General features: G+C 33.7%; 1 protein-coding gene and 1 long non-coding RNA gene across 3 annotated transcripts in view; one reads left to right on the top strand and one right to left on the bottom strand.

The window, feature by feature from the left end:
- Positions 1 to 15,762, top strand: part of LOC108709607 — a 22,172-nt gene extending 6,410 nt beyond the window's left edge. Inside the window, exons 2-3 of the long non-coding RNA XR_001934662.2 lie at positions 11,289 to 11,347; positions 12,678 to 15,762. This is a non-coding gene — a long non-coding RNA (uncharacterized LOC108709607). The remainder of the gene's footprint in view (positions 1 to 11,288; positions 11,348 to 12,677) is intronic.
- Positions 1 to 16,337, bottom strand: part of vmp1.S (vacuole membrane protein 1 S homeolog) — a 101,971-nt gene that overhangs the window by 11,093 nt on the left and 74,541 nt on the right. For both annotated transcript variants that reach the window (XM_018249609.2, XM_018249608.2), the window contains exon 10: positions 15,282 to 15,343. In XM_018249609.2, the coding sequence (XP_018105098.1) occupies positions 15,282 to 15,343 (62 nt within the window). The remainder of the gene's footprint in view (positions 1 to 15,281; positions 15,344 to 16,337) is intronic.

Raw genomic sequence — 16,337 nt, 5'->3', positions numbered from 1 at the left:
TTTCTGCAAATGTAGCAGACTAGGTCATTACTGGTTTGTCCATGAATCCACTGCAACGTTTGCTCCAGTTCTTCTCCCGCTAACTTAACATATTTTTCTTTTAAATACCACTATTGGCAGGAACTTGTAAAGTAAGATTACAAGAACACATGCTAATAAAAGGGTCAAACTGCTTATTTGGAAGAGTACAAACGTGTCCTAATAAATCAGTTTAAGGTGGACCTGACACCCACAATTAAACCTAAGTGCTCAATGGTATTTAATGGGTTACACACAGCTGCCTAGTAATATCTAGTTCTAAATCTAATCTTTCGAAAATTGCACTTGTAGGAATATTGTAGGAATATCTAAAAAAAATTTAATTGAATTATTCAGCTCTAGAAACTGAATGCTTACTGCTGAATGACAGTGTTGCATATTACTTTCCATGCAATATTTGATCATATAAGTAATAGACATACTGGGGCTCATTTATAAACACTGGGCAAATTTGCCCATGGGCAGTAACCTATAGCAACCAATCAGTGACGTCCTTTTTTCAGTCAGCTGCAGGTGGAACTACAAAAGCAAACATTTGATTGGTTGCCATGGGTTATTGCTCAGGTGCAAATTTTCCCAGTGTTTATAATCTGATTTGTGCGCCACCAGACATAAAAACCTAACTTTAAACTAGTCTGGTATATCTAGGGATAAAATGATCTTCTACTCAAGGCTATCATGTTAATTTTTTTACCAAAATATATGTTGGCTTTTTTTTTAGCCTTAATTTGTGATAAATATTTAGGTTTCCGCATCTGCATTTAGCATAGAAACTAGCATTACTCCTCATTTTTGCACCACTATGCTAGCCCTGGCTTTTCACCAGGGAGATCAGTTGGCAGCTGATAAATAAATTACTTTTGTTTCCATGTCTAGGAGATATTGTATTCAAAAGTTTGTCAAAAATGTGGTTCCAAACATAAAGCTTCAGAATCAGAGCAGCTGTTTTGCTTCAGGTTAAATTAAAAATGTGTTCCCTGGCAAAAAAGGTACTGCAAGTGGCAAAGGTATCAATACTATCTTGCAATCACTGTAGCATCTGAACAGAGGAACAGGTTCTTCATTTTATTCCCAGCTCAAAGACCGCTAAGGTACTGCACCTGGACAGAGCAAGCACTATGACTGTTCCCACAAATAGTAATAGGAATGAACATGAATGAAGTTAAATAAAAAGTCCACATTCTTAACATTCAAAGAGTAAAAAGACAGTAAGGCCCACTTATGACTACAGGGGAGATTTACAATACATGGAAATGTCAATTTTACATCTCCTGACAAAGTTTTACAACATTCTACACTGTTTTTCTGTGATCCCAATATATAGGGGCAGATTCATTAAGGTTTGAATGGTAAATTCAAAAAAATGTTTTTTATAAAAAATTTGAATTTAAAAGCACCAATTCAATGTAAATTCAAATGTGAGATTTATCATACCGCGATCATGAAAACAGTTCTAATTTGAATATCTACCACCTAAAACCTGCCAAGTTAATTTACAAGTCAATGGCAGAGGTCCATTGACATTATTTTTTAGATTCAAATTTTTGGATCAGGACTATTTGATCGAATATTAGACATTCAAGTTCTTTCATAAATAACCTCCCATTTGAGTTGTGAGTATATCCGACTTTATTAGAGTAAAAAAAAAATTCACATAACTTCGACCTTTGATAAATAACCCCCATAATGCTTAATACTGACAATTTGCCGACTGTCTGGAAAATATTCCAGAATGTCAGGAATTGTTTTAACAAGTATCTACACTGCTTTAAAGTGGACCTGTCACACAAACATAAAAATCTGTATAATAAAAGTCCTTTTCAAATTAAATATGAAATCCAATTTTTTTTTTTATTAAAGCATTCATAGCTGTTGTAAACTCATTTAAAAATATCAGCTGTCAATCAAATATTGCCTGCCCCTCCTCTATGCCTAGGCATAGAGGCAGGACAAGCAATTACTTTCACTTTCCATTCAGCACCTAAATGTCACTGCTCTCCCCACATTCCCCCAGTTCTCTTAAACATTTAATTGTGTAGCCAGTGCATGGGGATGGACATCAGGTCCCCCATTCTGGTGCACAAACAAGATTCTGAGATGATGCAAGGCTTTCCTTAATAACAGTGTCCACAAAATGGCTCCTGCCTGCTTGCTATAATTATGAGTTCCCAGACTGATGGAAACAAGATGCAAATAATTTATATAGTGTAATTAAAGTTCATTTTGCTAGACTAACATGATAAAATAGGGTTTGGAATAATTTTTTTGGATGACGGGTCCCCTTTAAGCCTTTAAATCCAATTGTTTTCTATGTTGTGGTTCAGTAGCATCGTTGAACTCTAAGACCCCTTGAATTTTAAATAATGAAATAATGCAGGAAATGAATAGAAATTAAAGTGAACTATTTTTTTCCTGCAGTAACCATTGTGAACCAACATGACCCCTTTAAAAGCTGTTTTGTGTGTAAATAATTACAAAATTCTATGAAATATACATTTTGCTTTTTCAGCAACAGAACAGCATCACCTTAAAATAAAAGGGTTATGTATGCATTTAAACTTCATGTAATATTACACTGCATTGGGAAATTATTGTGTGGTGGCTTCAGAAACTCCTTTATAGCTTATATAAACAACTAGGGATGTGTTGTCTCCTGTAGACTCCATTTTAATAAAATAATTCAAAATGTTTAAACATTTATCTTTATTTTTCTGTAATAATAAAAATACTTTATGCTTGATCCTAACGAAGATATAATTAAACCTTATTGGAGGCAAAACAATCCTATTGAGATGATGTAATATTTAAATGATTTTTAGTAGACAAAGGAACAGCGACATCAAAAAATGAAAGAACATAATGGTGTTATCTGTTATGTATTATTTAACCTGTACCATATATCCTTTTTTAAATTTCCACCATTGCTACACAGCAGCTTGTTTATATGAACTTTAGTAGTATTTTGGAAACAAACTGATTAATTTTACCAGTGCAGGGCAACAGTATATAATATTTTCATTACTTTTAAACACTTTTTTTGTGTTACTGTTCCTTTACGGTATAGAAAAAGCATTTATCTGGGCCCCAAGCATTCTGGATAAAAGGTCCCATACCTGTATGCATTCATTAGAAAATGTCAATGCTTTTAAAGCAGACAGAAAGGTAAAACCATGGGTATTAAAGGGCAGTATCTGTATATATCTTTCTGTTATTTGGGTCAGACTCTTAAAACAGTGTACCAGGAGCCATTTCTCCCCTATGTCTTTCAATCAGTTTTAATCAGCTGGTTGCAACACTGATTCAGGAGTCAGCAAATGCAAACAGCCAGATATTGATTTCAATAGCAATTACATTTACAAATAACTTTCATACCATTGCAAATGTAAAACTACTGTACATTAGACTTATATTATGGTTATAGGGCCCCTTTAAAATGTAAATTGACATAAAATAGATATTATGAAAGACAGAAGATATAGTACATTTAAGCAGGACTAGGATCGCTGTGCTATCATACTGTATAATATAATGGGTGAAAGGCACAATATAAATGATATTTTAATGCAAACATTGCTGAAAACCAAGATATTTAATGCTGTTTATATCTTACTATAGAATATGCTAGAGAAACAATAATAGGTTAGTACTTTATATATTTTGCTACGGTGCTTTCTCAACATACGTCTGTTCTGTTACAATGTACATACAGTACGACGCTAAAATTTAAAGATAACATCATTAAATCTGTAAGAAAATGTGAACTTTGGAACAGTTTTTTTTTCTTTCCAAGCAGTGATCTCATAAGCACCAACGGTTAGTATTTTAATGACTTGTCATTTCCTGCTGTGATAAAGATTCTCATGTAATTTTACCAACCATTTCCTTGAAGCTGCACCAATAGCAGGATGCCACTTGGGATGACTCAAAATGGACCTCAGACTTCAATAGTCTGAATCACCCACTACAGATTAAAATGCCCTGGAGAGAAACCCAAACCCCAGGTGCATGCGGCTTTACAGCACATATACATATACATCATTTAACAGTTGATGATTCAATAGAAATCTGAAAGAGACTACAGAGCATGTTCCTTTTGTTAGGCTGTGGGTCTGATAAGGAATGTGACGCTCGTTTAAAAGCTACAAGTTACAAGAAACTGATTTTTGAAAATCAAGAATTCATTAACTGTTAATCCTGCTGGCAATTTGTAACCTGGAACAGTGCCTTATTTTATTTTCGTTGGTTTAAAATTGGTTAACACTTTTAAAATGATACATTTTACAATTAAATCATTAATATTGATATTATAATATAGAATATATTATATATAGAAATATCATTATTTTAATTATATCTTGTGCACAGTCCTTTTTATAGGTGTGTGTGTGTGTCTCCGAAGAGCTAGATCTATATCTATATATCTATATATATATATCTATATATCTATATATATATATCTATATATATATATATATATATATATATATATATATATATATATATATATCTCCATTTATCGGCACGCACCACTCTATGCAATAATTACCGGGTGCTCACCAAAATCCTCATACTCCACCAGATGAAAGCACTCACGGGTCAGTCATATGAGTACAAGTAGCAAAACTTTATTCCAACAACCACAGATATGTGGTTGTTGGAATAAAGTTTTGCTACTTGTACTCATATGACTGACCCGTGAGTGCTTTCATCTGGTGGAGTATATATATATATATATATATATATATATATATATATATATATATATATATATATATATATATATATATATATATATAGATATATATATATAGATAGAGATATATATATATATAGATAGAGATATATATATATATATAGATAGAGATATATATATATATATATAGATAGAGATATATATATATATATATATATATATATATATATATATATAGATAGAGATATATATATATATATATATATATATAGATATATATATATATATATATATATATATATATATATAGATGTATATATATATATATATATATATATAGATAGATATAGATAGATACTGCACCCAGGCACATGGAATACTTTACGAGAGTGCCGGCACTGTGGGGATATATATATATATATATATATATATATATATATATATATATATATATATATATAATATATATACATACATACAGGTATAGGAGTCCTTATCCGGAAACCCGATATCCAGAAAGCTCCGAATTACGGAATAGCTGTCTCCCATAGACTCCATTTTATCCAAATAATCCAAATTTTTAAAAATGATTTCCTTTTTCTCTGTAATAATAAAACAGTAGCTTGTACTTGATCCCAACTAAGATATAATTAATCCTTATTGGAAGCAAAACCAGCCTATTGGGTTTATTTAATGTTTAAATGAATTTCTAGTAGACTAAAGGCATGAAGACCCAAATTACGGAAAGATCCGTTATCCAAATCGAGCATTCTGGATAACAGGTCCCATACCTGTATATATACTTACATATATATATATATATTTAAGTATATATACTTTAAAAAAAATAAAACACATTTTTTTGTGGGGGGGGGGAAAAACTCATATTTTTCAAGATACCCCGATGCTGATCAAATAAAAAAAATACTCCATCTCAAACCTGCCGAGGTTATGTAGAAGTCAATGACAGATGTCCCTTTTACAATTGGAAGTTGTCATAATCTACGCTATCCAAAAAATTTGTGGTTTATAGGCAATCGAAAATGTTTTTGGGTCGTCAAATCTGCAAAAATTGTATAATTCAAATTTTTTTCACGATTTTATTGCAAGATTATAGTTTTTTCTGGCACCAAATGTTTCTAATTATTTTATTGATAAATAAGGTAAAATTATGGATGGAAGTTTGGTCGGAGTTATTTTACTAAAATGATGAGAAAATTGGATTTTAACAAATAACCCCCTTATTGTATGAAGAGCCAATTTACGGAAAGATCTGTTATACGTAACACCCCAGGTTCCGAGCATTCTGAATAATAGTGCCATACCTATATTAAAACAATCATCTTATTTCTAGCTATTGCAGAACAACTTTTAGAATTAGAAACACACTTTGGGGCAGATTTATCAAGGGTCGAATTTCGAGGGTTAATCGAACGATCGAATAAAAATCGTTTGATCGAACGATATAATCCTTCGAATTGAACGATTCGAAGGATTTTAACCGATCGATCGAAGGATTTTTATTCGCTCATAAAAAACTAAGAAAAGTGCTGGGGAAGGTCCCCATAGGCTTGCATTGCAGCTCGGTAGGTTTAAACTGCCGAAGTCTGTAGTCAAAGTATTTTTTAAAGAGCCAGTACTTCAACTATCGAATGGTCAAATAGTGAAACTATTTTTAGTTCGAATCGAAGTCGAAGGTCATAGTAGCCTATTTGATGGTCGAAGTACCCAAAAAAATACTTCGAAATTCGAAGTTTTTTTCATTCGAATCCTTCACTCGAGCTTAGTAAATGTGCCCCTATATGTACTACAGCCTATCCCACTCTGTTACTCTTTAATATATCAAGTTATTTCTTAGTTAAGTGATTTTTAGAGATTCAACAGAACACTGAAATGGCCAAAAGACAAAATTGCAATATCCTAAAAATAGTGATATAATAGGAACAGAATATTAATTTGAATTTGTGACATTGTTCACATTATAAAGGATTCTATCATAAGATTTAATGTAAGGCTTCAACTCAAATGTATTTTATGGATATAAAAATCAACTAATGACCTGTGAAGGCATGAAGTCGGGGCTGATGCCTTATGGGCTGATGCCTGACCATCATTTTTATATACAAATGTAAAAAGCTGTACAATACTTATTTCCTAAACTCTGACCAAACTCCTGCGCAATTTTTTACCAATACATTTTCACCAAAAAATCTGGTGTGGGAAAAGAAACTAAATCATGAAAAAAAGTCCAAATCTTATGATCTTTTCGGATTTGTTATTGAAATCTCCGACTATTTCGGATTATCACGTAAAAACCATGAAATCTTCGAATTACTGAACAATCTTCCAATTGTAAAAGGGACATCTACATAAACTTAGCAGGTTTGAGATGGAATACTTTTTTATTTGGACTTCTAATACCAAAAATGTTAGTGTTTTTTTCTATGAAAAAATGGTGACCCCCCTGTGACAAGTTTGAAGTCCTGGATCATTGCTGTTATTGAGAAGCTGAAACTTCAGGCTGGTGCAATAAGTTCAGTTTATAAAATATGGCATTTCCAACCATATTCATTTTAGGGTTTAGTTCTCCTTTAAGGATCTGTATGCTGTTAAATACTAGATACAATTGCACCCTATATTAAGTAGTATTTTTACATAAACTTTATTTTTCATTATGTAAACATACAGGAATTTTACAGAGGAGTTTGCGATTTGTCCTTACTCATATCATTAGGAGCTGAAATGATTCCTCTAATATAACCTTAACTTTCTTTAAAGGGCACCTGTTGACAAAAATTATTATCCCCAACCAAAGGTGCAGGCTAATAGAGCTCTGGTGGGGGGTAGCAGTAGTTTTTTATTTTTAAATTGCACTCCCACCAGCAATAGGACTCTTGCAGTTGGAGTGACCTCCTGGTGCGAGAGGCCGTGTCGGTCAGAGTGTATGCGCATATTGCACTACGGACGTCACGCGCATGTACACAATGAGCAAGTTGGTGCATTTGCCTATTATGTGCATGCGTGTGCCCCAAAAAGGCCATTTGAACAGGAGCTCCCTCCTGGTGTGGGTGGCCTAGTGCCAGCAGTGGGCAATTAAAAAACAAAAACAAAAAACCTTGTTAAACGAGTCTGGGCACTATTAGCGCCAACTTTGGTTGGGGATATTTTTTGGTACAAGGTGCCCTGTAAATAACTGAAATAAGGTTATTTTGTATATATTTAAACAAAACAAATGTATGTCTCAATTATATAAAAGGAACCCCCCTTCACTTATTCTTACATACTGTGCTGCCATCATCAATTCCACACAGCTTGAAAGATAAACTTATAAGTAATAAAACAACTCTTGCTGGTGACATTATCATGTAAGAGGTCACAGCAGATAGCATCTGTTTGTAAGCACTTTGTAAGAAGTCGTTTGCTGGGAAAGTACAAGGAAGCTTCTCAGTACCTTATTTGATCACATCTTTTAAGGTTATTACTGTTTTCTGAGAAAGCCTTCTTCTTAGTTCCTCTTTCCACATCAAAATCATGGCCAAGTGGCCCTAATAATTATTGAGCTAATTTTGCTGTTGCTTATTTTACATAGCTTTAGTTTTAGATGAATTGCAAAATCAAATTTGAACAGGTTTTGAAAAGTTTCTTTTGATTCTACATAAAGATGAAGCACTGTTATTTGGAAGACTGAGAACGCATTTGTGCAATGTGTGCCTACACTGATATTTGATAATTCTGCATCATCAATGAGGTTGAGGGAAATTAACCAACAACACTCTAAAATAAAGCCTTTTCTTATCTATAGACACAGTAGTCCCTTAAAGGAGAAGGAAAGCTACGGAGGCATTTTATTGCCAATAGATTAGCTGCAATAGTGCAAGCTAGAATGCTATATTTATTCTGTAGAATGTTTTACCATACCTGAGTAAAAAGCTCTAGAAGCTCTCTGTTTGTTTAGGATAGGAGCTGCAGTAGTAACGTGGTGTGACATCACTTCCTGCCTGAGTCTCTCCCTGCTCTGGGCTCAGATTACAGTAGAGAAGGGGGGGGGGAAGAGGAGCAAACTGAGCATGCTCTTGCTCAGGGCAATGAGGTTTAAGCTGAAGGCAGGAAGTCTGATACAGAAGCCCATGTGTACACAATAGAAGGAAAGAAATGCAGTGTTTCATTTGACAGAGGACTCAGAGCAGCATTACTTTGGGGGTTTACTGGTATATTTAGATGGACCTTTCTAATAAGGCTTACTTAGTTTTAACCTTTCCTTCTCCTTTAAGTTGGCCATACACTTAAAAATCAGCTTGTTTGTTGAGGTTACTGCTGCTACAGTCGTTTAACCTCTGAGCCAAATGATCACCAAATGATATATTGGTTGGGTGGGCCAATTTGAGGACCCCATACGTGGGACAACAAGTTCTGGACTCTGTCCGGAAGGAGAGAATCGACAGCTTTTATTGGCCCCTATATGGACACATTGTTGATTGCAAATATTAATATATTACTGTTAATGTTGAAGTGCTCTCTCTGTTTCTGTAAATGTGTTTCTAACTCATCTTTTGCATGCCATCGTAATCCATTGTTTCTAGGTTTAACAGTAGTTAGTAGCTTTAGTACATGCCTGACATTTCCTGGAAATGCTTAGTTGAAAAGTTATTATAATTTAATTATCACAATGTAATTTATAGAAACACTTGTCACTTCAGTGTACAAATAATACAATGGTCCATAAACCATTAAATATAATCCTTAATATTCAAGAAGGGTAGCCAATGAAAACACTTGAAAAGGATTAAATGAAGAAAGATTCACTGAACTGTATATTGCTGGAAAGACACGCAAAAACGAACAAGATGGAATAGCAGTTCTCTTTAAGGAAACCACCCCTGTAGATTTAATCTTAAGCAATGAAGCAGGCAATGCCACCGACAGCATACTTTCACATACTGAATGCTGTTAAAACTGTACCATGAATAGAACATATCGGAAAGAGCAAAGATCAACTTTGTGTAGGTGGAAAAATCGCATTCATTCAGTTGTGAAACAGACTGTAGGTGTGTCTCACCAAGTTCAGCAATGCCATCAAAAGGAGTGGCAGGAAATTAAAATACATGAAAAATTCATTCTTGGCATACGGTATTCAGAATGTAGGTTGTAATAAACAAATTGAGTAATCAAATCTGTTTAAAGAAACTTTACAGCGATTGCCAAATGTCACTGTATATTTTGTGGATGCAAAACAAGCAAACATATTAATACACGTTTCCCTATCCATTTGTACACTTACAATAGCTGTTCTTAGACTGCCCTAGTAGAATGTTTTGTTTACAGACAGTAGATAGAGATTCAGTTTACAGGTATGCAGTCATCACATATTAACTCTTTTATAACTATACTATTTTATACTATAACACTTCCATTTTTTGTAAGCTTTAATATGTAATTTTCTGTTATTTTAAAAATCTGTATTATATTTTTAAAATCAATTCTAAATGTGCTGAATTTGAGGGTGCCTTACATTTGTGCAAATTCAAACCCCACTATTTGCCATGAGTTGATTGGCTGCAGGTATGGCTCATAGCCCATTTATCATCCAGGCGAATTTATAAAGCTGTGTCAACTGACCTTATTTGCCACTAGTATTTTAAAACACCTCTAATGCCGTTCAGAGGGTGATATGTGGTATATTTGGTCACTGTTTTTTTACACAGCATTATATTATATATTTCTCAGCCAGAGTAGGTCACTTAACATTTGAATACTGTATAATGTCCAGTTAAAGCTGAAAATTAGTCCTGCCTATTTGTTTGTTTGTTTCTGGTTTGTCATTTTATTTCATTATATATCTCATTTATGACTTATGTACATGTATCTATCTGCTATTCCACTTCTTACCATGGGCCTCTGGTAGACCCGAATGTTTTTATGATTGTACATGTCTGACTTTCAATAAAAACAATTTGAAAAAAAAAAAAAAAAAAGCTGAAAATTAGATTTGTACATTTTTATGGTAATTTCACACCCCAAGTTCTGTGGTATTGGTTAAAAAAAAAAGAAAATAAAGATTAACAAATGTAGTTGCCACAATCTAGTGTAAAATGATTCTGCTACTACAACCTAATGTTACAACAAGGGGCCTATTTATTATGCTATGTAAAATGAGATTTGTCAAAAAAATTGTGTAAAAAGCTATGTAAAGTAAACAGTGTATACGTATATAAATGTGTGCTTTATTTTACGCCTTGTGAACGCCTGATTTGCCACTGTTATTTTACACTGCTTCAGACCTTTGTAACTTCAGCCAGAAGTTGCTCAAAGAAAAAGGGCTTAAAAAAAATTATGCAATTTTTACCCGGCGATGTCATGTGTGATGAATTATTTTACACCACATAATAAATCTGTCCCTAAATGTTTTGGGTATAACTGAGAAAAAAAGACAACTAATAGTGCATGTGCTTCATACGCCCCCACCCCTCCTAAAAAGAAACTCTTTAACCTATTCTACTCAAATAACATGGAAAAGAAAAACACATTTTGAGCTAATTATATGTTTTTTTGAAAACAGACAGTGACTCTGACCATCCTACATATTTGAAGCTATAAGAGTCTGACACCAAAATAAAGGTATCCTTGAGATTGCAATGTCTGTGTGCCACTGTGACTTGAACCCATACATTCTTGGTTTAGGACTGGATGCGACAATGATCAAGTGAATTCCTATTCTAAAGGAAACAGATTTTAGAATAGATATTGAACTCAAGCATACATTAGACTGAAACAGAAGAGCCCAAATAGGACGCATGTTGTTGATAAAAAACCCATTTTGAATAATGTTGTTGAAATGTTGTTAATGTTGTTGAAAAAACATGTGTCGTAGATGTGGGCGGTGCATGTATATTTAAAAAATATTTAACATTTTTAGCTGTTCAGTAGTACTAAGCACAGTTAAAGTAACATTTTTTTACAATTAAAGTAACACTTAGGGGCAAATTCACCAAGGGTCGAATATCGAGGGTTAATTAACCCTCGATATTCGACTGGGAATTAAAATCCTTCGACTTCGAATATCGAAGTAGAAGGATTTTAGCGCAAAAACTGTGATCGAACGATCGAAGGAATAATCGATCGATCGAACGAACGATTAAATCCTTCGAATCGAACGATTCAAAGGATTTTAATCCAATGATTGAAGGATTATCCTTCGACCAAAAAAACTTAGGCAAGCCTATGGGGACCTTCCCCATAGGCTAACATTGGGTTCGGTAGGTTTTAGATGGCGAACTAGGGGGCCGAAGTTTTTTCTTAAAGAGACAATACTTAGAGTATCGAATGGTCGAATAGTCGAATGATTTTTAGTTCGAATCCTTCGATTCGAAGTCGAAGGTCGAAGTAGCCCATTCGATGGTTGAAGTAGCCCAAAAAACACTTCGAAATTCAAAGTTTTTTTACTTAGAATCCTTTACTCGAGCTTGGTGAATTGGCCCCCTAGTATGTTAATATGGATCATTTCTAAGTAACTCGTCAATTAATATTTATATTTTTGTATGTTTTTTTGATTACCTATCTACCTTAATCTGACGTTTTTGAGACTGTTGCTGAAACGACTATGTGGGTATAGGGATAAGTGACCCAGCAATAGATTGACTGTGTCTTTTTAATGTTTTATTGTTACTTGTAATTTTTACAGATTATTTTTCTATTCAGGCCCTCTACTACTCATCTTTCATTGTGACTTTTAGACTGCTGTCCTAGTAACCAGATGGCAGTCTAATATTCAAGCCTATAAAATGCAGATTAAAAGTCCAAATAACATAAAAATAAAAACTGAAGACTAGTTTCAAATTAACACTAGACTAGTAATGTTTGTAGCATACTTAAATTAATTTTAAATTGAACTACTACTTTAATGGCATGAATTATAACATACTTTGCTTTTATATTACCTCCTATTAAGCCATTCCCAGATGATACAAGACTGGAGCAGATGCCAGCTATATTGGATTCTTGACGCAGCACTTTCAATATATACTTTAAAAAAATAAATGGACCAAGGAGACCTGGGATGAATATTCAAGACAACTCATGTGTGCCTTTTTGACAAGGATTGAAGGCAACAAGAATTATACTATAATTTTGATTGCTTTCCAGAAACCCATGCTGTGTGGTCTTACACAAAGTTATTCAAAAAACATATGGCAGAAATAAAGTTAAAGGTCTGTAAAATAAACACATAAAGAAAAACAGTATTGGAACGGTCAGGGTAAATGGACCAACAGGTTGGTTTTTCATCCTTATTTTATATAAAATAAGGTTTGAAGTACTTGCCTTGCTAAATAGGTATATTTTATTTCATATACAATAACATGTATAACTACTCCGTCATCACATTTTATATACACAATTGAATAAATTCAGCCATTCATCAAATTAATTTAAGCCATCAACCACTGGTTATTTATTTTTGGGGGTGATTCCGAGGGGTTAATGAATTGTACATACTCAATTTGACAAATGTGTGTATTTAAAACGTGATTTCTGGTGTGAGGAATAGAGTTCCACAATTCACTTTAATATAATTAAAAAAAAATATATATCTATTTGGCACTGGAAACAGGAAAAAATAAATCAGGTGGCCATTACTAACAGTAAGCAGCTCTAAAGTCTGCTATGTTAAGAATGCCAGCTCAAATAGATTTGTAGATAACTTGTGGTTTGAATGATCCCGGTAGTTCTAACAGACCAGAGAAAGATTTCTTTAGAATGACATCATAAGCCAAATTTAAAGTATGACTTGGATCTGATTTACATGCTATGACTTTTATCTAAACACGAAAAAGTGACAGTGTAAGAAAAGAATTAATAGTTATGTTAGTAGCAAACTTGCAATAGCTGCTAGCAGGAAAAAGTTTAAGGAAAAAAAGTGGAGAAATAATTTAATTTCTGAGGCTCTAAGCTACCATGCTAATGGTTATGTTTTGGGGTGATTGCTGCCAATAGTATATGTTGGGAGCTAACATTTTCAGCTCAACGCACAATTTCAGGCATTTGTTATGTATTCCAGAGACAACTCTATTAGCTTTAAAAGATTTAGAAAGCTTTTAAGGTTCTACAGCTCTTAAAAAACTCACTTCAACAGGATAAACCATGTTTAACAAACATTATTTTATGTAAATGTAACCAAAGGACAATATCTGACACAGGCATTTGCCAATCAAGCAAACTAATTTAGATGTCAGTAGACCACCACCATTTTCTACATTTTCAGGTATGAGGCAAGGCAATTCTGAATAAAAATGCTAATAATTAAAAACAAAAGCACCAACACATCAAATTGAAAATAAAGACCAGGAGGTGAATTTCTCACATTTTTTTCAAAAAAACAAAAACAAAATAAAAACTGCTTGTGTGTTTCAAAATTAGTCATAGTTCTGTTCTTTCCTTCAGTTGGTCAAATGGTAAGATCTACTAATGTGTGGCACTGGCTAACATAATACGTCTGGGGAGCTTACTATACTAAGTATTCTCTCAGGTTAAAAGGTTTAAGTCACTGGGAGTGGGATGCTTAAAAAACTGCTTAAAAAACTGCCATCCCACAGTGATTTTAACGTTCCTTCTCCTTAAATTTTTTATAGCAGCCCAATATAGGGAAAGCCATTCTCATCATGAGTATCTAGGGATCTCATCATGTCTTATCCTCCTCACCGCATACCTTCTGCTGTGCCAGCTCAAACTGTATTAGTAAATACATCCTCCCACCTGTGTTATGGGTCTCCCCCCACCACTCTACTGTATCAATGAACAAAGTTTATCATAAGCAATTGCTTATATTTAATTTAAAAAATTGTAGCAGTTTCCCTTTAAGTTATAAAAGAGAATATATTTCTAATAACAAGCTTGTGCATATCATTACTTGAGAAAAAAAACTTCTTGCTCCCAGAGCTAGAAAGTTTAGGCATTGTTTTACTTAAAGTAAACCACTGGCTTAAACATTGAATATTTTGCTTTTCAATTAAGATCAACAAATCGGAAGAAATTTAAATAGATACTAGAAGAGAGATTTTTTTCCCATTTAGGGCTTTCTTTAAAACTGGGTGTATATAAGAGAAGATTCAGGAAGCTTCTGCTTGCAAAAATGAGCATGTTGGGGAATGTATGACTAGACACAGGAACTATTTTAATGACGTCAAAAGGTATAGCTGCAATTTTAAAATGACCACAACTGCAAATCCAATTTCTCATCCCAGGAACTTTGCTCAAGATCAATTAAACTAGAAGAAAACTCATCAGAAAACATTAACATGCCAAGGCATGCCAGCAAATATGAAGGGATTAATGTTAAGTAAAAAGAATGATAAAAGAGGGAGCTAAGATTCCCCTTTCTGAAACACTGTGTTGCATATCCCCCCCCCAAAGGCCTTTACTATTATCAGTGCCCTTTTTCCACACATGATAAAGGCCTGTGACCTCTTTAGAAAATAGGATAACATTTTCAACAGAGAGGATGAATTGTATTGCTCAGCGTGTGATAAGTACATGAGTCAGTTGTACTATTACTCACCCGATTAGGGACACCATCTGCTCCACAATGTGCTTGCTGAATGTTATGATAACAAAGAGCTTCTGTAGAGAAAGGAAAAACATCACAATCACTTCAGAAACACAAAGCCATAGAAAAGAATACTTGAAAAGAAAAAGATTCAGCATCTAAAACTTTTTTTACCCACGCAAGAAATAGTATAGAAGGGCCCTTTGATTCAAATGTAATTTTAATCTGAAACAGAACTATAGCCAAATATCTGATTCTTACTAGGCTGCATACATCTAACATCAGCAGTGTTACAACTTAATAAGCATACATTTACCAGAAAATATAATACATACAGTAGACAGAACAATGAATAAAAACTATTAAAAGGGTAGTTTACCTTAACATTACCTTTCACAATGTTAAAGGCACCTATAAACCCTATTCTTAGCAATTTTTCAATTCTCTTCACTTTATTTTTTCATTATTTGTCTTTTTGGTCTCTTTCCAGCTTTAAGAGGAATTGTTCAGTATAAAAATAAAAACTGGGTAAATATATAGGCTATGCAAAATCAAAAATGTTTCTAATATAGTTAGCCAAAAATCTATAAGGGTAAGGGCACATGCTAAGATTCGGGCAAATTTAGTCACCCATCGACAAATCGCCTATTCTTCGGGCAACTAATCTCCACGAAAAGCCTTCCCGCCATCTAGAATCAAATCTCCGGCGGGATGGCACTCGGAGCGCTTCGTTTTCCAAAGTTTCCTCCTGAGGCGGATTTATTCGCCCATCACTAGTCATCACTCACAATGTTGTGAACACACAGAACGGGGCTAGACGCCAAAAGGCTTAGGGGCAGATTTATCAAAATGTGAGATTAAAGGGGTGGTTCACTCTTAAATTACCTTTTAACAAGTTACAGAATGGCCACTTATAAGGAACTTTTCAATTGGCCTTCATTATTTATTTTTTATGGTTATTTAATTATTTGCCTTTTACTTTTGACTCTTTTCAAATGGGGGTCATTGACTCCATCTAAAAAAAACAAATGCTCTGCACGGCTACAAATGTATTGTTATTTCTACTTT

Source organism: Xenopus laevis, chromosome 2S (assembly GCF_017654675.1).
Source record: "Xenopus laevis strain J_2021 chromosome 2S, Xenopus_laevis_v10.1, whole genome shotgun sequence".
Lineage (NCBI taxonomy): Eukaryota > Metazoa > Chordata > Amphibia > Anura > Pipidae > Xenopus > Xenopus laevis.
This window is presented reverse-complemented; position numbering and strand designations above follow the sequence as displayed.